The sequence below is a fragment of the Nansenia antarctica genome (assembly GCF_963989245.1).
Source record: "Nansenia antarctica genome assembly, chromosome: 5".
NCBI classification, from domain to species: domain Eukaryota; kingdom Metazoa; phylum Chordata; class Actinopteri; order Argentiniformes; family Microstomatidae; genus Nansenia; species Nansenia antarctica.
Genome location: NC_137690.1, coordinates 28,925,049 through 28,947,984, shown reverse-complemented (window position 1 = coordinate 28,947,984; position 22,936 = coordinate 28,925,049). Strand labels below are relative to the sequence as shown.

At 47.0% G+C, this 22,936-nt stretch overlaps 1 protein-coding gene across 2 annotated transcripts in view; it reads right to left on the bottom strand.

Annotated features, from left to right (window-relative positions):
- Positions 1 to 1,746: 1,746 nt before the first annotated feature.
- Positions 1,747 to 22,936, bottom strand: part of zmat4a (zinc finger, matrin-type 4a) — a gene marked incomplete at both ends in the record, with an annotated part of 81,607 nt that continues 60,417 nt past the window's right edge. For both annotated transcript variants that reach the window (XM_080532778.1, XM_080532779.1), the window contains 3 exons: positions 1,747 to 1,847; positions 11,478 to 11,705; positions 22,173 to 22,329. In XM_080532778.1, the coding sequence (XP_080388904.1) occupies positions 1,747 to 1,847; positions 11,478 to 11,705; positions 22,173 to 22,329 (486 nt within the window). The remainder of the gene's footprint in view (positions 1,848 to 11,477; positions 11,706 to 22,172; positions 22,330 to 22,936) is intronic.

Genomic DNA, 22,936 nt, shown 5'->3' with positions numbered 1-22,936 from the left:
TTACAGTGTGTTGTCCCTACAGTATATCTGTGAAGTACTCTGTGTTGTTGTTAGTTAGTCATTTGGTAATTGCATGGTATAGGGTTAGTGAGCGGTTTATGTAATTACAGTCTTTAGATACAGTCCATATGTTTACTTAATACAAACCACCCGATGCCATTAATATGCAATTACAAAGCAAACACTAATGTACAGTACTGTTTTTAGAGTAATTAATCATCAATTCACTGCACAGTTATATGGGAAACTTAATGTCAAGCGTGCATAATTTTTTTCAAAGTCCTTTTTTGTCACGTTGTGATAAAGGACCCAAGAGACACACAACAATAATATCTCTACCCTGCCACCTCTCTCTTTCTGCAGAGTATTCATTCAGAGATATGCCTCTATTCTCTCTGGTTAAACAAGCGTAACACAATGACCTAAATACACCAGTGACCACTGTAGGAAGTGTGGATTCGCCTGGGCGGCTGGATGAAAAGGGAGGCTGAGGTTGTGATCTGCTGTGTGTGTGTGTGTGTGTGTGTGTGTGTGTGTGTGTGTGTGTGTATGTGCGTGTGTGTGTGCATGTATGCGTGTGTGTGTGCATGTATGTGTGTGTGTGTGTGCGTGTGCGTACGTGTGTATGTGTAAGTGCGCGTGTCTGTGTGTGTGCCCATGCGTGCGCAGCGTGTGCATTTGTGTGTGTGTCTGTGTGTGAGTGTGTGCAGAGAGCTCTGGGCTGCTGGGGGAGGGAGGAGGGATCTGCGCAGAAAGCCACTAGCTCCAGCGAGCCGTGCGTGTGAGGCGAGCGTGACTGGAGCACGGGGCCGCGGTGTCTCATATCTCACATCTCCCGGGCTCCCTGTGGAACACGTGAGGACAGCCAGGGAGCGTCCCTGACAGAGGAGGGGGATCTGATTCCAGGACACGCCGCACAGGCCGCGGCAAGCACATCAATATCACACCTAACGGCTGAAGCTCTGCCCTATAGCAGCCCCCCCCCTGCCCAAACCCCCTCCCCCTCCCCCTCCACCCCCTGTCCTCCCCATCCTCTGCTGCCCCTTTCTGCTACTGTCAACTAACTCTTGTTTGGTAAAAAAAAAACAAGGTTGTAGGTTGTGAGTGTGAACCGCGGGGTGTTGTTAGGGGTCTTTAGAGAGGTGTCTTTGAGTTGAGAAAGGTGGGCTAATTGTTGTGTGTCGGTGTTCTCTCAGTCTCTCTGGATGTTTGTTTGTTGTGTGCCTGGAAGCGGTTGTTGATTCTGGGTGTGCGCGCTCCTGTGGGCACCGCGGCCAGCAATTAGCAGCGACGTGGAAGCGGTGGGAAAAAAATGGCTCAATTAGACAAATTCCTCCTCCTTAACTTCTAATTGCTTTCAATAAGACTGAACTTAAGTGGGGAAAAGATCCAGAGACGCCTGCAGCAAGCAGAGAGACTCTCCCCCCCCCCGCGCGCCACCCCACCCTCCCCTCCCTCCACCCACTCTGAGATTTTGCTCTCTCAGTCCCAGCCGCTCAGCTTTCTTTTTTTTTCTTCTAAATGTATCATCTATATGCATGAAACATTGTGTACTGTACGTCTGATGCGGTATGTAAAAGGGGCTCCTTGACAGCGCTCATTACATTTCAAGGACATACATCAGGACAGCAAGAACATACTAAACAATGTATTTCCTCAATCTACTGTAGTACCGATTTACATCACGCGCCCTCTCGGTATCTAGCAATACCAAATTAGCTTTGTTGCTATGCCGCATAGGAAGACTCACTTGTTTTGGTGCTTTGAGCCCTGCAGATGTGCGTGATACTGTGCCACGGAGTTCAACGTGACGCTGCAGACTTCGCAGGTGTAGCTACGCTTCAGACCTGGAACGATAAACACACAAAACACAAAACACGCTCCGTGTTAGATTTATGAGCATTCAGGGACACATTTCTGTAATGCTTTTTTCTGTGAGTTATTAGCGACAGTAGCAGCCTGGACTATGGTCATATAGTCGTTTTAAGCAATTCTGCACTTTACAACACACATAATAACATTTTATTATTTGGCGGGTATTTTGCACGTGATGTGAGTTGTGGCGGTGTTTTGAAAGCCATGGAAGGCGGAATCATAATTTCCTTTTTATAGTACCCTTGCGAATAAAGCTTTTGAACGTCATCTTAAACGAGCTATCGTTATCCATTGGAGGAAAGTTGACAGTATTGCATGAATTATGAAGGCAACGCACCATGGGAATAGAACGTGTGAGGCCGTGTTTTCTACCAGAACTCTGGTACTGTATCACAACCGGACCAAATCAACCGTATCATACTGGACTGGAGCCAGAACTTCAGAGTCCTGGCCGTGTCACGTACTTACTTACTGGATCAACTTGGGTCTCCACAGCCCCAAAAGACCCATTCAACTTTATTTCGAGTTGAGCAGGACTTTTCTCATGTCTGTCCTCATAGCAACCCGCAATGCTCCTCCTCATTCCATATGGATATGGATATGGATATTCCCTCTGCAGATTGTCCAGGCAGTCGCCTATATTATGCAATCGATAGAGATCTAAGGAAATGACAGTCGGTGAGCTTTCGAGCATGCAGGTGTCGATAAAGAAATACAAGTTGATGACTAGTAGAGGGATGAGATGACTCCCGATTCCATCTCCTCCTGGCAGCTGCGGGGGGGGGCGGGAGGCGGGAGGTCGGTGCTCTCTAGCGTGTTGTCACACGGCGCCCCGGTCGACTCGCCTGATCACCGCTACTGATGGGGCGGAGAGGAAGCGGAGAGAATCAATTTCCCAGACGGCGGACACTTGGAATGTCATGCATTTCAAATCACGGAGGTAAATAAGAAGCGTGATGATGGGGAGGCCAGGGTTGACGGATACCTGCCCCTCAGTTTTCTCCTCTGTTGACTTGACGGCCATCTTTGAGCAGGCTGGTATTTTCACCGTTAAAAACCATCATTTGCTTTCGTGGCGACCCCAAAAAACAAGGCATATTCCCGAGATTCAGATTGGACATAATATTGAAGTAATCATAACATTCCTCCCCCCCCCCGCCGATCCTTCTGATGTCTTTTGGTAGCTGTGGATCATGAAAGCAGCAACTGTCAGTGTGGCAAACAGTTTCCTGAGGAGTGTCGTCTGTGATACGGTATTTTAGCCAGTGCCCTGCTCCCATGCGGAGAACGCTAGCTGTGTAATAACGGCTGTCATGTCACACTAATGATATGGTAACAAAATGAAAAAAACGCCTGCTCGCTCGCTCCTCTCTCCCCGAATTGAGTTAAAATCATGAATATTGTTATGAGGGAAAGGCCACGGCAAAATAAATGGCCTTCTGCTGTTCCATCATCGAATCCGATCTTACACCTCATCCATCTCAGCTCTCCCGTATTGATGAGCTGTCTCTATCTCACAGCACTAAAAAACATGAACTACCTGACAAGAGAGAAGCAGATGATTCTCAGACATTTGAACGCACATAAGAGGAGATCACTGAACAAATGAGCAGTGGTGGCTCGTTACGATAGGGACAATTAGGCACAGCCTAACAATCATTTGCTGTAAAAAAATAAATGAGAAAAAGGACTTTTTCATCGAGCAAACACGACAACAATATATTTTGTTTCAGTCTCTGAGTCACCCTATCTACAAGTGACGCTGGCAGGCGGTGTTAAGTTTAAGATAGGATGTCAGTGTGTTTACTAAGGCACCAATAGCCACTTAGCGCCTTACCAATTAAAAAACAGGGTGGCGAGCAAGCCGCCACCACAGAGGACGCCGGTTCTTTATAGAAATCGAATGATGTCCGACGTCTTGTAGAAAGACGGCTCTGACGCTAAGTGCTTCTTAACGTCGTCTGAAATAAGCGACAGCTTCCCCCCCCCCCCCCCCCCCCCCCGCCCCTCATTTTCAAGAAGGGACAGACCGTTGTCCCTGAGATGAGAGAGCATATCTCTCTGCGCAGCCGATCCATCTCGGCTTCTCCGCGTCCGCGTGTCAACCAGCCGACTGACGCCCGCGAGGTTTGAGATTTCAATTTCGCGAGAGCCTCCCTCGACACACTGGTGAGCTGACATTAAAGCTCTGCAGCAGTAGCAGCAGCAGCAGCACCAGCAGCGGCGGGGGGAGGGCTCCGCGGTGGCCCTTTTTGACAGCCCGCATCGCAAACGCTTTTTGAAAAGGTGAACCAATGTGCTGCGGCCTCTGCATCCATCAACGCCCCGGCCACCTGAAGCACTTCCCGCGGCACGGCCCTGCATGAGCAATGAACCGCCAGCCACCGCTGTGCCTCACACTGTGCCTCCACCACACTCCCGCTCATCAGTCTCCCCCTCCTCTATTCTGGGCTTCTCGGCGGTGAGTCATGATAGAGCCATTTATTTTGGTTACGTTAAAATTGTCCCCGAGAACAGGTAGAGAGGATAGAGTGAATGTGGAGAACAATTGAAGCCTCTCTCTACCCTCTCTATCTCCACTCGATCTTCACCCTAGTTTGATAGTTCTACCTCCACAGCCAAGGGTAGAAGACCTTTCAGAGCCTGATTTTGTTCCGGACGCAGCTAATGAGACTGCTGGTGTTGTCCTCGAGCACACGCTTGCTCGACTATGTCCTGCGTGTTTGTGTAAAGATATCATCAGGGTTGGGGTTAGTTGGATTACAATTCAATCCGTAGATTTTTCCGTAGTTCAAGTTTATTTCAACCATGAATATCCCTGGATATTATGATTAACTAGAGGAGGCTCCTGGTGATATCATTCCTCATTCCATTCCACGCATTACAATGAGCCCGTCCTCGGATTTCAGAAAACTCTACCAGCCTCTCCTGTGATTAGCATATCACCTTCCTTCCTGTAAAATACAGTACAGTATGTCACGGACAGTAGGTCACAGTTTACTGTTGTAGTACATGAAATTCAGTTATAGCACATTAAGTCCGGTACTTTGGTCACATCTGCCACCATGTCCTCATAAATTAAATCAAATCAAATGTCTTGACTAGTCATTCTTGTCCTGTCACGTCTCTGGTGGTCCATGTCTTATGGCAGATCGCTCAATGGAGCCCTTTCACTGGCTGCTCCTACCACAGCTTCGGTTGTCTCTATGCTAATTGAGAGCTATTGCACTCTGCCTTCAGAGACAACAGCAAAGGGACAGTGGCGGTGTGATCGATCAACAGTGTGTGATCCACTGACTGGATTGTTTACGAGCAGAGGAAAAGGTGGTTCGGGTCCGTGGGTTCATGCTAAATTAACCACAAGCCATCTGCTCCCACTCAGATGGTGCATCTCTCTCTCGCTCAGCTCCTCTCTGACTGCAGCAGGAGCACCCAGGCTGAAATAGCATATGTTAGCTCTGGTTCCCCCAGTCCACTCAGGATGAATGGTACAGTTGTTCAGAACACCCCCCCCCCCCCCCCATTCGCTGGCCTATAGCCAGGCTATTACATTTAATGGGATTATAAAGCGATCATGAAATTAAACCGTCATTCTCCTCGGTATCACCGTCTCAAGATCAAAAGACACGTTTCAAAAGTCTTCATTCCCCCCCCCCCCCCTTGAAACAATCATATAAAAAGGCTGATTCATCGCCGTTGAATCAAAAGGGATGATTGAGATCTTCTCAAAGAAACGGAGGGTAATGTGATTCGGTGAAACGGATGATCAACGTTTGAAGCGACGCGCCGGTGGTGTGCGTGTAAACGTTGAGTCACCTCCTCGGAGGACGATGACGGGAGGATGACATAACAGCGCCTGTCCTCCGTGCCCCCCGGAAGAGGAGCTTGATCAGCTCCTGTGTAATTTGCTGGTCTCCGAGCCTGCCATTAAGGACAGTAATAGATCTAATTTCGGGTCAGGAAGAGTGGTGGATGTGGCGCCCAGACAAGAGTGATGGCTCGCGAGTTGTGATGATTGCAGCCAGGGCCGTAGAGAGAGAGAGCTGCTGAGACAGAGGGCCGGGGGAGGGGGGGGGGGGGAGAGAGAGGATGGGTGATGGAGGGAAAATGAGAAAAGGTGGAGGGAGAGAAAGAGAGAGAGAGAAAGAGAGAGAGAGAGGAAGAGAGAGAGAGAGACGTGCCAAATAACCTCTCCCAGGCACGTCTCCCCAATTAAAGACTCCGGGATAGAGTCCGGGAAAAAAACAATTTGTCGGCCTCCTTGATCGACAGCAGCGGCTACGGTCTAGATTACACACTTTGGAGGGAGCCGTAATCACTAATGGAATCATATCGGGCCGCGTTAGATCTTCCGTAAGGGCAGCTGCACGTGGAATCCGAGGGACAGGTGGATAAACAGGAGGCAAGCGAGGCTCAAGGGAGATAGTCACCGTGGAGCCGGAGTCTATGACAACCAGTACACACATGATCCCCAGAGATGGTTCCGGCGGAGAGGTCACCGAGAGGTCACCCAGGGGGGGCTCAGCCTCACCATGTACCAGAGGGCCTATTCTGCTCCGTAAGCATAAGTTCTGTTAGGATAAGTACTGGAGACATGGAGAAGATGACATCTCTTACATTGTGTTAGTTACAACAACACACTTTTTCCACTGCTTTCCACTGCTGGTTTCCACTGCTGCAGTATCAGTGACATGATGAGTGTGGATGTAAGGGGGGGGGGGGGGGACGATAAAAGATAAAAGCAAGAGCTATGTGTGTCATCGGTACCACAGAACCAGGGGCTTCCACCCTCCGATCCCCCCCCAAGGGAACTTGTGTTATCTAGCGGTGCGCTGGGAACCAGGGACAATGGGACAATCTTCTCGCTTTCGCTCTTTTGTTTGATAAATGACTGCAGCGCTCTACTACAGAACACTCCGTCTCTCCGTCAGCGGTCCAAGACACAAGAGACAACAGACACGGAGCCCGATCAGAGACACAGACCAGGGTTATTATGTGCACCATAACCCAAAGCAAGATTGAAGCCTTTTTTTTTTTTTAAAGGAAGCCAGTTCATTCCGCTGTCCGCTGTCTTGGTGCTTGCCGCTTTCGGCCACTTATTTTCAATACACACCAAACACTGTTGTTTTTAGACATAGTCGCCTATGGAAAGGCAGGACAAAAAAAACTGCCAACTCTACAAATACTGCACTCACACCCGAATGGTACGGATAAGCAACTATAAGGTTTTTTCATATCACTGAAGTGTGTCGAATCCTTTTGTGCGGTCGTTTGATTGTTAAAAGTTGTTGGCTAGAATGTTGGAATGGCTTAAAAAGACACTTTATTTGTCTCTGTCCTAACCTTCTTAGCCTCCCACTCTCAGGGCCCTATTATGCACTTCTTAACTTGCCGTCTTAAGTCTTAATTAAGACGCACCGCCAGGTAAAGACCTACCGCCACCCTTATTATGCGCTTCATACGCGCTACTGCTATTATGCAGGTGTCGCGCCCACACATAAGAAGTAAAACTCCCGTGCATATATTGCTCATTGTGGGAGTGTTCATATGTTAATGAAGTGCACTAGGCGCCCCTGCTATTATGCGATCTGACTTTGCTCCTAGCGCTAAGAAGTGGTTTGAAAAGTTCTTAAGTTTAGACTTCATGCACGTTTTGAAACACGAGCGCGCCTCCGCGGTTTGCGCATGCATGTGGGCACACATGAACACGCACGTGGCTCCACGGCAAGACGTCAATTACGGTCACAGTATAAATGCTTTATTTCAGAAGGGAGAGGCCAGCGCTGTACAGTATGTTGCCTCCGCATACTGTGCACATACAGTACGAGCATGCCGTGCGTAATATAATGACATCAACATCTGTCATTCCTGCAGTCTTCCAGCGACCCCTCTGTAATACTTCTCAACTCACAAGCGGAGGTATTGCCGTGTTTATTCAGAAAATAATCATGCACGAGCTTGTTACTTTCTTCTGCAGAGAAGCGCGCTGACCTCCTTCTTAGGACTTCCATAATAGCATAGCGCTAATGACTCAACGCAGCCGGTTCTTAAAGGGAATGGCACCTGGCACGCTGATTGGGTTGATTGAGAAGACGCCCAAAACACACCCATGACTAATTTCTTTGCTTAGCGCCGGGTTTTAGGCGCCCACTACCGCACGCATAATAGCAAAGTGGCCTTGACCACGCCTCCACGTCTTAAGTTTAGATCTACCGCCTCGTCTTATTGCTTAAGACTTATGAAGTGCATAATAGGGCCCTCAATCTTCTACACGTGTTGCTAGGGAAATGGCAACGAGAATGACTTGAACCTAGCAACATGAACTGAGCAACGACAACTAACGTCAGTAACACTAATCTCTAACTTTGTGATAATTGGTCAGAAATCTATTCCCACGTGTGACTGGCGACATTATACTCATTGGGATGAAAAAAAGTCACTCCTTTACCAGGGGCCACTTGGCCACAACTACGTTTTGCATTGCGGCTTAGAATATTGTTGGAGATAATTAAAGATCTGAGTGAATAACATTCACATGTGTGAATAACTAAGGGTACCATTGTGTTCATCTAAACTCCTCTACTTTCAATCACATTTCAATCACATTTCAATCATATTCAATCATCTGCACCACTGCCGGTGGGCACTTTCTAAAGTCTAGCGTTTCTTCTCACCAGATTTTATTTGCCAAGATTAGTGACCTCATAAGACTTAACATATATTGGGGGCTGTGCTCAGAAAAAGGGAGGACTCTGGATTTTGCAAAGTCTAGACTGATCTCAAGTAACTTTATTAATAAAAGGCTTCAAGCTAATTTAATCAATCTCCTTGTGTTCAATATTCAATATCAATTGGAAAGAAACCAGATTAATCCACAACAATATAATAATAATAAGACTGTTCATCTTAATACTGTATACTGTAGCAATCCAAAAATAGACTCTCAGAAGAACACCGAGATAATTCCTTTAAATAGACTAGGGAATAGCGCATACACCATGGAGCAACTAGAGTAGATTTGACTCTAAATCTAGTAAATAGATCTCCAAAACACAATTGTTATACAATAATATAAACAGTACAAAGCATGTGTAGATGACATGAAGTGTCTTACTACTGTACTAACCACTCTAAGGTAGGCTCTGGATGCAGAGAAGGGTAGGACCCCAAAAGAACTTTCATAGCCGGTGCTAAAGGGAAACGATAATATGTCGAGAGAGAAAAAGCCTGCACACGATATATGCCTTTAATACTGGCTCTGTATACAGGAAAGGTAGAGGATCTATGAAACATTTAAACCTCATCCTGTAGAGAGGCAAAGGCTCTCTGGGGAATTCTAAAACCCCAAATCTAAAACATCTCTGTACACCAAAGATAATAAAGTGAGTTTCCCAGGGTGGAAGATGGAGCTGAGATAGAGAGAAGTGTGGGATGTTGGAATATAAAAGAGAATATAAAAGAGAATTGTCTTGGTGGGAAATTAGAGCTGAGAACTGGGTAGGTAGGTACACCCCCTTGAGGGTCATCTTCCGCAGTAACACAGCTACAGCGCTAATGGGGTTAGCGCACTAGTGTGGATTTAAGAGAGTGCTCTCACTCAGAAACAACAACAGCGGTGGTTGGAGTGTTGCTCTGTATACCAATGTACAGGAACATCTCAAAAAGGAACGTCTCTCCATACTGTAGGCCCTGAATGAATATTTCATCACCTGGCAATCTTCAAAGTCCGACAGACTGCAGATTTTCTTCTTCAGCCGTACAGTTATTGGGCATCAGACAACTGGAAGCCTGTGTGTGAAGAGGACAATGCTCCCAGGCAGAGAGAAAAAAAGAAAAAGAAAAAGAGAAAGAGAGAGAGACAGAGAGGAAAAAGTGAAAATTGAAAAGTGCTATTTCATTTCATTCACACGGGGCCCGAGAAAAGAGAGGAAAATTGTCAAAGTGCTTTAGGTAGAGGCTCTTTGTGTAAAAAGACGGGCTTGCCGGCGCCATCTCCCAAGCCCCCTGCCCGCTGTGCCCCCCCCCCCCCCGCGCGCGCGCGTTTCTGCCTTTTAGGATGATTTGCCACTTCATTACTAATTGATAATCGCCAGAGAGAAAAGCTCATTAGGGGGCGGGGGGGGGAGTTGAATACTGCCGCTCCATGCTGACATTTGCAGCCTCCCGTAATGACTGTGGTGAAGTTACCACGTCACTCTGTTAAAGACACAAAAGGGAAAGGGCTGGGCAGGGCAGGCGGTCTCCTTCAGCCTGTAAGCAGAAAAAGAAACGGTCTGTCTGGGAGGGTGAAGCGTTCAACGAGGGGCTGCGGAAAGAAAAAGCTTGGAGAGAGAAGAAGTGCTGAGCGTTCTACTTCAAAAAAACTACAACAATCGTACTGTACCTAAACCTGACAGGAACGAATCACCGACATTGGCTTATTGCCATCCGTCTTTCCTAATACCCTACGGAAGGCACTTCTATACTGTGTGTTAACGACAATGTGTGTGTGTGTGTGTTTGCACGCACGCGCACACGAGCGACCGTAAACGTGAGAAGCTAAAGAATAGGAACAGCCGACGGTCTGGTACGATGAGAACACGTCTCAATCATTCCATCATAAGGCCAGGCTCGGTTGCGCCGCTTCGTTTTGGCCGAGACAAGCCAGAGCCCACCTATCAGCCTTAAGTATCAATCAGGCCTCGTGGTCTTCTGGGGGCCAGATGTCCAATCAGATGTGAAGAGACATCCCACATTATGTCTGCTCATGCACCGCTACCCTTTACAACCCTCGGGGTTCCTCCCAGTGCCCTGGCACCTGTCCCAACCTGACGGGTGGAATAATATTCGGTAATTGTTGTTGACATATTGTGGCTAGGAGACAATAAGAGAGCACATTCTCTCTCTCTCTCTCTTTCTCGCTCTCTCTCTCTCTCTCTCTCCCCTCTTTCGAAAATTAACAGCCTGTAACGTGCTTTGCAGAGCCCAGGCACTTAAGAGTGGCGAGCCATGACTCTCTCTCTCTCTCTCTCTCTCTCTCATTATATAACACCTGGTCATGGCTACATCCTGTGTCACACACACACACACACACAGAGACACACACGCAGGCACGCAGGCACGCACGCACGCACACACACACACACACACACACACACACACACACAGTGATAGACACACACACACACACACAAACACACACACACACACACACACAGACAGACACACAGAGAAACACACACACACACACACACACATACACACGCACACACACACATACAGAGACACACACACACAGAGACACACTCAGACACACTCAGACACACACACACACACACACACACACACACACACACAGACACACACACGCACACACGCACACACACACACACACACACAGTGATAGACACACACACACACACAAACACACACACACACACACACAGACAGACACACAGAGAAACACACACACACACACACACACACAGACACATACACACGCACACACACACATACAGAGACACACACACACACAGAGACACACTCAGACACACACACACACACACACACACACACACAGACACACACACACACACACACACAGCCCCTCCCTGTCCCAGTACCTTTCATCTCTCCCATGTCCAGGGTCTTCCCCAGCTGCTCCAGAAGGTCGGCGCGCGCCGCGTTCTTCTTGTGCTTTTTGCCGTCGTAGTGCTGCTGCGCCATGCCTGGGTTGTTGAACCAGGCGTTGCATAGCTGGCAGTAACGGTCCGAGTCCCGGTGCTGGCGCGGGGGAGAGGTCATGGGGGGCGTATCAGCCGGGGAGCTTTTCACAGGACTGGGCGGAACCTCTGAGGACACAGACAAAACAGGGGTCAGTTTCCCGCAACAAGCTTCGTAGCTACAACAGAGCTGCAAAGCAGCAAGTAAGTAACAATTGTAAAATCAACGTTTGCTTTTCGGGAAACTTGACCCGTGGAACACACCGGATGATTTCATCATTTCACAGGCTTAATTGTTTGGAAACATTTGACCTCATCTTCAAAATATACTCTTTCCCAATTGTCTCTGAGCAAATAAATAAATAAAACCTGGGAAACAACAAGACAACACAGCTCGCTAAAGAAGAAGCATTGTTGCCGGGAGACAAAGGCAAATGTCAGGCATTAATGAGCCATTGCATCACTGCGACTATGGCTACGCAAATGCAAACAAGTGCGACTCCTGGAATAACAAGCCGTTATCTCCATCGGAAAGGTTGAAGTAGAAATCCTAAATTGTACTAGGCAATCGTAAAAAACAACAACAACACCACCAAAAAAAAAACAGAAAAAAGAAGAGCCTGTTCTACTTGAGGCTGCCCACTTGTGCCTTCATGCATGGGTGCCGCCATTAACCCCGAACAAACATCGCATTGCACGACGGTGCATTTCTATACACGGCACTGTGCTACCCCATTTAATCAGTTTTAACGCGTGAGTGGTCAGGCCCGCCCTTTCTAAGTCAACATGTACAGAAGTCCCTGTTAGAAGGCATCAGATCCCGTTACGTGCCACTGAGTCAGTCAACATTTCGCGGCGGCAGCTCGAGTCTCCTGAGTGCCATGACAGGAACTGTCACGGAGAGAGAGAGGGAATACAAAAGTGGGCTAGCACGATGCTCTTTTTAATGACACGCTGTTATTCCACCTCGTCCTTGAGTCAGAGGCAGGACAATGCCAGGCGTCTGAGAGCGGTGACTGTAGTATTCATGTCATATGGAGTATCAGCTTTGTTTTGTTCAATTGGAGAAGAAAACAAAAAGCGTGGGACTCCTGATAAACAACCTATACTGTTTAAACGTAGTCTGAGAGTTAGCAAAACTGGGCCACAGCAAAACAATACGCAAGGTAGAGGATGTAGCGTTTGATCTGGAGTGGCTGGAAGTAGAGTGGTACTGCTCTGTTCTTCTTCCTTTGTCACTTCTTGTCATTTATAAAAGGCACCTAGAAATCTGTAACAAAGACCTTGGTGTAGACAGCATCTAATTCAGGCAATTAAGTGTACTGTTCTGCTGTAGCAGAAAAGAGGATAGCAGAATGAGAAACGGGGAATTAAGACGCTGTAGGAGTAAGAAAATCAAAGAGTGTGAAATGTATATCACATCCAGGTTATTGTGAGGGATGACAAAAGGGCCCAGAGAACAAAGAGGAACCGAACGATTCACTTCAGGAAATAGAGACCATTTCATGGACACAGAGAAGCGTTTTTTCTTTCCACCCTCTTTTCTTTTGCGCAAAGAGGACATGCGGATTGAAACTTTGCATCCGATTTCGTCTTTCTTTCTTGCGCATCATCTAGGAGAAGTATGTCCCTGGAAGCAATGGAATTAATGAGTCACACTTCCAGAAGCCACCAGTCTAATGTGATGAGTAATTTTCATTGGTAAACACATAAGGCAATTTGTCTCATTTGCATTATGTGTCAGCGCACGGCGACATCGCATAATACAAGAGACACAAGTTCTGACAGTTAGATACAGTACGAGCAATTTCAACGATTGTCTACGAGACGGAATCTGAAAAAACAACTTAATGTTATTTACTGTCCTGCAGAGAGCACTTGTTATTTCACGGATGACTCGACGACTGTCATACATACAGTGATGTCATCACCATGTTTAATCATTTATGAGTAAGTAATAAGTCTGGGTTGGTTCCTCTGGATCATGCTGGTATTTCCACCTTCTGAGGTTGTCAGGGTTTTACTCGTTGCCTGAATAATTCAGGAAGAGCAGCTCATAGTTTAGGCTTTGACATTTACAGTGCCCACACGCAAGAAAAAAACACTGAGCTCTTCCAGGTCCGTTTCATAAAGGCACATTATTATCATTAGACTCTTCTCTTGTCTCTTTAAAGTTCAAGTGACACGTTTAAAAAGAGAGAGAAGAATAGAAAAGCTATTATTATGGACCAGAGACCTGTCCTCAACCTCAAAGTTCTGACGTACAAAAAGACTGACGTAACAATATCAAAATGGCCAAATGTCATTTTGGAAGATATAAAAAGGACAACATGATTCAGTTTTTTGGGAACAGACTGTGAGACAACTCTGACTCCTGAGACATGTACTGTATCACCTACAGTACCGGAGCCTACCTCGGATGTTAATCAGTTGAACCATAAAATTGACAGCCCCTTGCCTGAGTGGTTCTGACTGGGTTCAGTTGTTGTTGTTCCACCGTGGATATCACCAGCCGCCTGCGCTGACATATTACAGTATCGATTGGCTGCTCTGAGGTTTAGGGAAACCATCCATCAAATAGAGATTCGGGAGGAAAAAGGACTGTTTTTGGAGTGAAAAAGAAAAGAATGACTTTTTGTTGAATCTAGGACAGTTGTTTTTTATCCTCTGATCAGCACAAAGGGTGATGACCGCTAACTCTACAGAATGGAGGTAGGAGTAGCACACTGAAGAGGTGCTTGAAGTAAAGCAACAACACAGGAGCGGGTGTGCTGTATCATGCACTGTATATCGGAACGGCTGTGATGCGGTCAGCACAGCGGTGACGTCATTCATCAGAGCCGGTCTGATATCCCCCATATATATACAGTATATATATATAGCACACTCTCTCATGTTTGATATGGAAATAGAACAGAAATATCTAGTAAAAATGTATATCCAAAATACTAATAAACGATGTGTACATTCTCAGAAATAACGACAGCACAGCCTTGTAAGCATTAAGCAATGCATTGTTATGAGCACAAGCGAAGCTACAATGAACCTCTCCAGTGGCAGCAGTACCTCACAAACTACCACAAGTCGTCATCCGTGCGATTTATCTTCAGGTTGCTTTCTAGAGCACCACTGTAATCCTAGCCTTGAGAAAGCCATTTGAATAGACCCTGCTACATCCCTCAGATACTCAGTCCAGAGGCCTTTCGCTCTCTAAACCAGCTCTGCACAAGTCGCTCATGAGTCGCCCTCTAGGTTTGACCTCAAGTCCTCGCTCAAGTCGGATTATCCTCGTTCATATCCGTCTCTGGTTTGGTCGGGACGGCTCCCTGCATGGTTCTGTGTAACAGATGTCCAGCCCCATGTAGATAACTGCAGAGCAGGATGTAAGCGCCTTTCTACCATTTAGATCATCATTAGACCCATACTGTTTCCACCCCCCCCCCCCCCCCCCCTCCCCCTGTGCTTTTTATATGTTGGAGTTTCGGTAGAAATTCTGAGCTCGCCCCCCCCCCCCCCATCCCCATCCCCAAGAGGCAGATGGTGTCCAGCATCATTCAGATAGCCTGTGACAACGTATCGACGTACCCACCGTCTAAAGGGCACTTTAAAAATCACTTAGAAGGGCATCAATTCTCCGGAGCAGAGAGATATTTATAGCGTCTTGGATTGGAGGGAACAACAAAAGGGGGAAACAGGCGGAGGGGGACAACCGCTGAGAGGAAGACGGACCCGTGACCTTTGGATTCAAGGACGCAGCACACGCTGTTAATTGGCAATGGGGAAGAGGTTGGCACAAAGCAGTCACTGATTATCAATTTGTTCCTGCCAAATGACAAGGACTCACACAGAAACAAGGGAAGGAGATGAGAAGGGGTGGGAGGGAGGGGCTCAATATGTTGCCTTCCTATATTCCTTCCTTCCGAAACGCTTGATTTCCTCCTTCTGTTCATCAAAAAACAAACTTGCTGCCATAAGATTTGAGACACCACAATGTTTTTTTTCCCCCTCTCGTTATCTCTAAAGCAGTAATTGTTGTTCAGAATAACTTTACTTTTGAAAATCAGCAAGGTCGGAATCAGGTAGGCTTATTTACAGTATATTCAAGTCAAGAATACATCGTAGTAGGCTCTTTACTACTTTATATCTGTTGAATTGGTAGAAAAACGGTATGCCTGGTTGTGTATTTGTTCTTGTTTGACAAGATGTGAAGGTGAATTTATTTGACTTGTTTTGTTTACCCTTTAATCATGAAATTGTAGTTCAATCAGCATTGTGTATATAGCCTGAACTTCAGTTGGGTACCATGGTGTTTCTGGAAATTAAAAACATTTCTTATTAAGATAACATTCACACTCATATTATTTCTCACCCTGGAGAGAAGCATAAAACATGTATTTATTAAGTTGCATTGCAAACCAATTTCGATGGAATAAAATTAAGTCTGTCAGGAGAGAGGCTGAAAGGGGCCATTCCATTTGTTATTCCTGCAATGGGTATGCAAATGCCAACATAGTTACAGATGCTAAATTAATGCTGCATTTCTAACGGCCAACCTCGAAAAATGAGGCACATTTTTCATCATCTTTGAAGCCCCCCGCCCCCCCCCACCCCTCTCCCCTCCCTCATCCCTGCACCCCCCCTCCCCCACCCCACCCCCCCCCAAAAAAACTTCACCTTTGCTTCAACTACAGATTAAGGAAGGTGGACTTTGTGTGCACAGAGAGAGAGACACACAACGCTGTCTTATTCAGGGTGAACAGAGTTATAAACCTGGTGAGATTCACAGCATCTGTTGGATCAAAAAAGAAGGAGGATCAAAGCCCTCTGAATCCGTGTGCGGCTATCTGCTTCCACAATGCTTTCTTTCCCTTTTGGGCTTTCTATCTCCCCTTCCTGCCTGATCCTCCTCTGTGTTACTGAGCAAACTACACATTTCCTCACTACACATTTTTTACCTGGGCTTTGAAGCGAGACCACTGCAGGCTGTGGGGCCCATGAAAAAGAAACAAACACAAGCAGTGCACTACAAAGGTTAGTCCAGGTTGTTGTAGATAAGGCTGCACCTGCACTGGAGGCTAGGAGCTGGGTAGCTCTGGTAAATGCTAAATGGACTGCACTTATATAGCACCTTTTTCCAAAGCACTGTAACTATAGCCTCTCATTCACCCATTAACACACACATTCACACACCAACGGCGGCAAGCTACCATGCAAAGGCGCCGGCCCGCTCGTTCGGGAGCAATGGTGTCTTGCGCCGATCGAACCGTCGACCATGGGAACATTAGGCGCCGGCTCTATACCTCACAGAGTCACAGTCGCCCCCAGGTCTCCTCATGACAAGTGGGCGGGTCTATCGTCACGGTAGTAAGAACATGTCTTTAGGATTTGTAGCATCCTACAGTATTACTGTGGAGTATTAAGGCTAAACTACCACGCTGCCTTAATGGAAGAGAAATTTACTGTGATCATATAATGGCCCTTTAAATGTTCGCCTAGCATCCCATTACCTATAATGATGCTAACCATCCAGGGTTATAAACTATAAGAATAGCACACACTCCAAAGGTATTTCGCAGTTTGTCTAGAATGAATGCAGCACTAAAGCCAAATGATGAGAAAATATATTCCAGCATCACACTGGTTGTAGCGGTATATGACATTCATAGCAGCTATCGGGTTTATAGCCGACTGAAGTCTGGAGTCAAGCCAGGAATTTCCAGTATAAGCTGGCAGCCGTAGCACAGAACAACCCGATTAGACATTTGGGGATTTACAGGACATATAAGTGCCTGTGTTTATATAAGAATACTAATGGCAAATTATCATTCTTTCAAAGGTGGGCCGACTGGAAGCGAAAAACGGCATCATTAACGGAGGCAATTGGACTGCTTATCATACTAACGATTAACCTCCAGTGCAACTTCACCAGGCGTTCCACATACTGTATATGGGTCACTGATCAAGATGTTGTGCATATTACTCCATATTACACCATGTCCATGGGGATCTCAAATGAAAAGGGCAAAATCATGTATACAGTCATATATATTACTGTGTGAGAGATGACGAAGATACTACTAGGAAAATAATGAGAAATGTGTGGAAACCAACAGAAACAGAAACCAGGAAAAGGACAAAAAACGTGGATCAAAAGCACAGCGAATCTGCAGGACGCAGCGGTCGTCTTGGTTGTCAGCGGTGACAGAATGTCGTCTGTATCTGTTACTCCGTCCATCGACCTCGGTCTGTGGTTATGTCGGGGACAGAAGAGAAGGCGGCGGCCGTTCCTGGGTCTCTGGGCAGGGAGGGGGGATGGACAACCGGGCGGGAAGGGGGGGGACAACCGCGTCTCCCTGGAGACGAGGCAGGTCAACGGATGCGCGCGGCCACTCCGCTAACGTTCGTTATGTAGAAATCAATAGCTCAGCTCCCTCCTGGTCCCCGATGCCTCGGGATATATCTTCCTGACATTTTCTATTTGTGGCAGGCAGACACGTACACGTCGATTGCCTGGGTCGTTGGGGAGAATATAGGTCTTCTCGACTACCGTCATGAGCTTCGGTTTGGGAGATGAAAACCCTTCATCAATTTCCGACTGGGATGATTTGATGAAGTGAAAAGAGAAAGGAGGGATGGGGGATGGGGGCGGGAGGGAGGGGGGGGTAAAGTTCATGATAGAGAAACATGGAAACATACTCTCCATGCAGAGAGATTCTTCTACAGATAAGAGATGAGGGGGTGGCGGCTGAGGAGGTCTGTGGTGGTTTGCTTTCAGGCAAGAGGGGTGCGAGGGGGTGGGGGGGGCTGTAAGCCTCTCGCGTTTGCCGGGTTGTCAGGGCGATTGATCGCTCCGTTCTGCCTCCCCCCGGTCCGGGGGGCTGGCGTGTGTTCTGTTGTGAACCGTTGGCCACAGATGGCACGTTTAACGACGGGATCCGTCAGTGACAGCGATAGAAGACAGGAGGCCCCAGCAGACCAGGGGGGGACGGGGGACGGGATGGGTTCGGTCTAAGTACTGCTGAATCAGCATATACTCACAGCAGACCACTAGAAGTCTGGGTGATGAAAGATGAGAAGGAGCCAAAACCACAGCGGAGGACACTAAACAATAGCACACTGACAGTAGTGCTCGGTGTGTTTCACCTTTGAGATCGTGGCACTGCACATTCCCGTAATGTCTCCTCCTCCTCCTGCCACCATGCAGAGCAGAGCACCGCTTCCAGTTGGGCAAATTAAGCAAAGGGCAAAACAAGCTGTGTCTATAGACACACCGCTGACCGCAGTGTGTGACTGTGTCTATAGACTGACCGCAGTGTGTTACTGTGTCTATAGACTGACCGCAGTGTGTTACTGTGTCTATAGACTGACTGCAGGGTGTTACTGTGTCTATAGACTGACCACAGTGTGTTACTGTGTCTATAGACTGACCGCAGTGTGTTACTGTGTCTATAGACTGACCGCAGTGTGTTACTGTGTCTATAGACTGACCGCAGTGTGTTACTGTGTCTATAGACTGACCACAGTGTGTTACTGTGTCTATAGACTGACCTCAGTGTGTTACTGTGTCTATAGACTGACCACAGTGTGTTACTGTGTCTATAGACTGACCACAGTGTGTTACTGTGTCTATAGACTGACCGCAGTGTGTTACTGTGTCTATAGACTGACCGCAGTGTGTTACTGTGTCTATAGACTGACCGCAGTGTGTTACTGTGTCTATAGACTGACCGCAGTGTGTTACTGTGTCTATAGACTGACCACAGTGTGTTACTGTGTCTATAGAATGACCGCAGTGTGTTACTGTGTCTATAGACTGACCGCAGTGTGTTACTGTGTCTATAGACTGACCACAGTGTGTTACTGTGTCTATAGACTGACCACAGTGTGTTACTGTGTCTATAGACTGACCGCAGTGTGTTACTGTGTCTCTAGACTGACCGCAGTGTGTTACTGTGTCTATAGACTGACCGCAGTGTGTTACTGTGTCAATAGACTGACCACAGTGTGTTACTGTGTCTATAGACTGACCGCAGTGTGTTAATGTGTCTATAGACTGACCGCAGTGTGTTAGTGTGTCTATAGACTGACCGCAGTGTGTTACTGTGTCTATAGACTGACCACAGTGTGTTACTGTGTCTATAGACTGACCACAGTGTGTTACTGTGTCTATAGACTGACCGCAGTGTGTTACTGTGTCTATAGACTGACCGCAGTGTGTTACTGTGTCTATAGACTGACCGCAGTGTGTTATTGTGTCTCCTGTAGCTGAGTTGACTGGAGCTGCTGGCTGCTGCAGACGGAGACGATGATTACAGTATGTCATCACCCACATCAAGGCTGTAGAAGAGGCGGTGGTGGTGGTGGTGGGGGGGGGATTCAGAGCCTTGATGAGGGCTGCAGGGACATGCGTCACCCTGCTGGGTCAGGGGCTCTGGCCTTTCCATTACTGTACCCCCCTCCATGTCTTATCCCTACCTAACACACACCTGTACTCCCCCAAGGCCAACCTCCCCTTTATTATTCTTATATTCTTATTGTTATTATTATTATGATGCCTTAATTCCCAATTATTGTCAAGACATCATCTTCTGCACACGTAACAGCAGGAAAAGGGAAAAGACTCTGTTTTAAATAGGATGTCCAAGTGCAGAGTAAATTGTGCAGACACACATTTGGGACACACAAGGTTTCACAATGGGAAACCAGGCACATTAAACATGTGTCACTCTGTGTGTACACACACCCACACACCCACACACACACACACACACACACACACACAAGTTGGTATGACTAATGGACTTTTAGTCAGATGCGTTGTTTCGTCATCATTAAATAAATGATCATCTTTTGAGTATGAAGCGATTGCAGTACACACACATCTGTACCGACTTATGTGCGCCTCCTTTTTTGGGGGGCCAAATACCGCCGAGGGCAGGGTGGTGGCGGACACTGTTGTGCAGTGAAAGGGTGACACAGCACAGCTTTGCCCTCATCGCGTAACCCTGTCATTGTACTGAGAGAAAAGGGGGATGAATAAGAGAGGAGGAGAAGAGGAGAACGTTCTTTAAACACAAAACCCCCTTCAGATTTCTGCTCTGCTTTAGATGTTTTTGGGCAATTGGCTACACTTAGAATAGCCACACAGAGACATTTAAGACACACCGACAGACAAACAAATACTGAGCAGAGCAATATTGGCCTTGGTTTTGGACAGGAGTAGGCTTTCTACTATAAAACAAATACACATAACTAAGTAAAAACTACTTAGTAGCTACTGCTGTTCCTCCACCGACCAGAATATTGTTTTTATAATAGCCCCTCCATCAAACAATAACAACACAAGGATTTTACACAAGGTCAAATCTAAATGTTGATGAAGGATACCTGAAATGATAATCAAGCCCAAACAAAGATCTGTGGCCTGCATGCAAATGACCAAGAACCAGAATCTCTAACAAACAAACAAAACAAAACAAAAGCTCAAGGTTTCGCTATCCCGTCCAGACAACTTTAACGTATTCCGGTCTCAGGTGTTGGATCAGGGAGTGATCTGATTAGAAAAGTTGGTTTCCCCAGCGTCTCTCTTTCATTATTCTCCCAACCAGCCAATTTGTAAACAGACTCAAGGTGAGCAGCAGCGAGGGTTTAACCACGGCAACCAGACGTTCCCCCTCGGCCCGAGGTGTGCTGCAGACGGTAATTAAATCTAAACAAAACCACCCCCGGCCGGGACGCGAATCACCAGTCCACACAAAGTAACGCTAATGTACGTGAGATCGTGGCACTGCACCGTTTTTTTTTGGGGGGGGGGCTGAAGTCTGAAGACACCTGTTGAAAGAGAGAGAGAGAGAGAAAGAGAGAGAGAGAGAGAGAGAAAGAGAGAGAGAGAGAGAGGGAGATTCAGAGAAAGAAAGAGAGAGACAGAAAGAGAGAGACCAGGATGCGAATCACCAGTCCACACAAAGTAACGCTAATGTACGTGAGCTGTTTTTTTGGGGGGGGGCTGAAGTCTGAAGACACCTGTTGGTGTGAACAGCTGCTCTCTCCTCCCACCACCTCTCTTGTGTTGTTGTCTACGTCGTTCAGCTCGATGGGACAGGTCACATAGGACTTTGGTCTCAGCTGGTGCTGCGGTGTCTGTTCATCTGACGACAAGGTGTGTGTGTGTGTGTGTGTGTGTGTGTGTGTGTGTTGTGGTTACGGCTCTCGCTGTCGATGTTGAGGAGTTAGAGTTACAGAGAGAGAGAGAGAGAGAGGGAGATGCAGAGAAAGAAAGAGAGAGAAAGAGGGAGATTCAGAGAAAGAAAGAGAGAGACAGAAAGACAGAGAGAGAAAGAGAGAGGGAGAAGCAGAGAAAGAAAGAGAGAGAGAGAAAGAGAGAGAGAGGGAGATTCAGAGAAAGAAAGAGAGACAGAAAGAGAGAGACAGACAGAGAGCGAGAGCGAGAAAGAGAGACAGAGAGAGAGAGGGAGGGAGATTCAGGGAAAAAAAGAGAGAGAAAGAGAGAGACTGAGAGAGAAAGAAAGAGAGAAAGAGAGAGACAGAGACAGAGAGAAAGAAAGAGAGAGACAGAGAGAGAGAAGCTGACTGTACCTTTGGCTGTGATGGCAGGCTGCTCCCCCAGCAGCAGCTTTAGTCTCTTGGCGTGGATCTTCCCCTGGTAGTGTGACTGGGCCACCACGGCCGAGGTGAAGGACATGTTACACAGCGTGCAGCACTTGTTTTTGTCCACGTCGCCCTCCTCACTGCCCTGGAAGAAGGAAAAGACACACACACACACACGCACACGCACACACACACACAAATACACATATACATACACATACACATACACACCCACACCCACGCACACACACACACACGCACACGCACGTGCACACACACGCACACACACACACACACACACAAACACACACACAGGTTCAGTCAACATGGCAATCAGCAGGAAATCAAAGTCAACCATGACATCTCTCTGCTTGAAGGGGTTTTCCATCCAGGAAGTGTGACCTCTAGATATGCGCCAGTGGTCTCACCTCCCAGAATGGGCTGCATAAACCATTTTATTGGCAACACACCAGTGCGTGGCCATAGTAACATAGCTCTGGAAGAATTTATGAGGCCGCAAAGGTATCAGTTTCTCTGGTTTTACTATTTATAGGTATGTGTTTGAGTAAAATGAAATGTTCTTTTATTCTATAAACTACTGACAACATCTCTCCCACTTTCCAAATAAAAACTGTTAAAAAGAACAAAAAAGATGCAGAGGTTTTCAGACCTCGAATAATACAAAGCAAACATTTTCATGTTCATTTTTAAACAACACAATACACATTTACTAACCCTAACCCTAACTGATC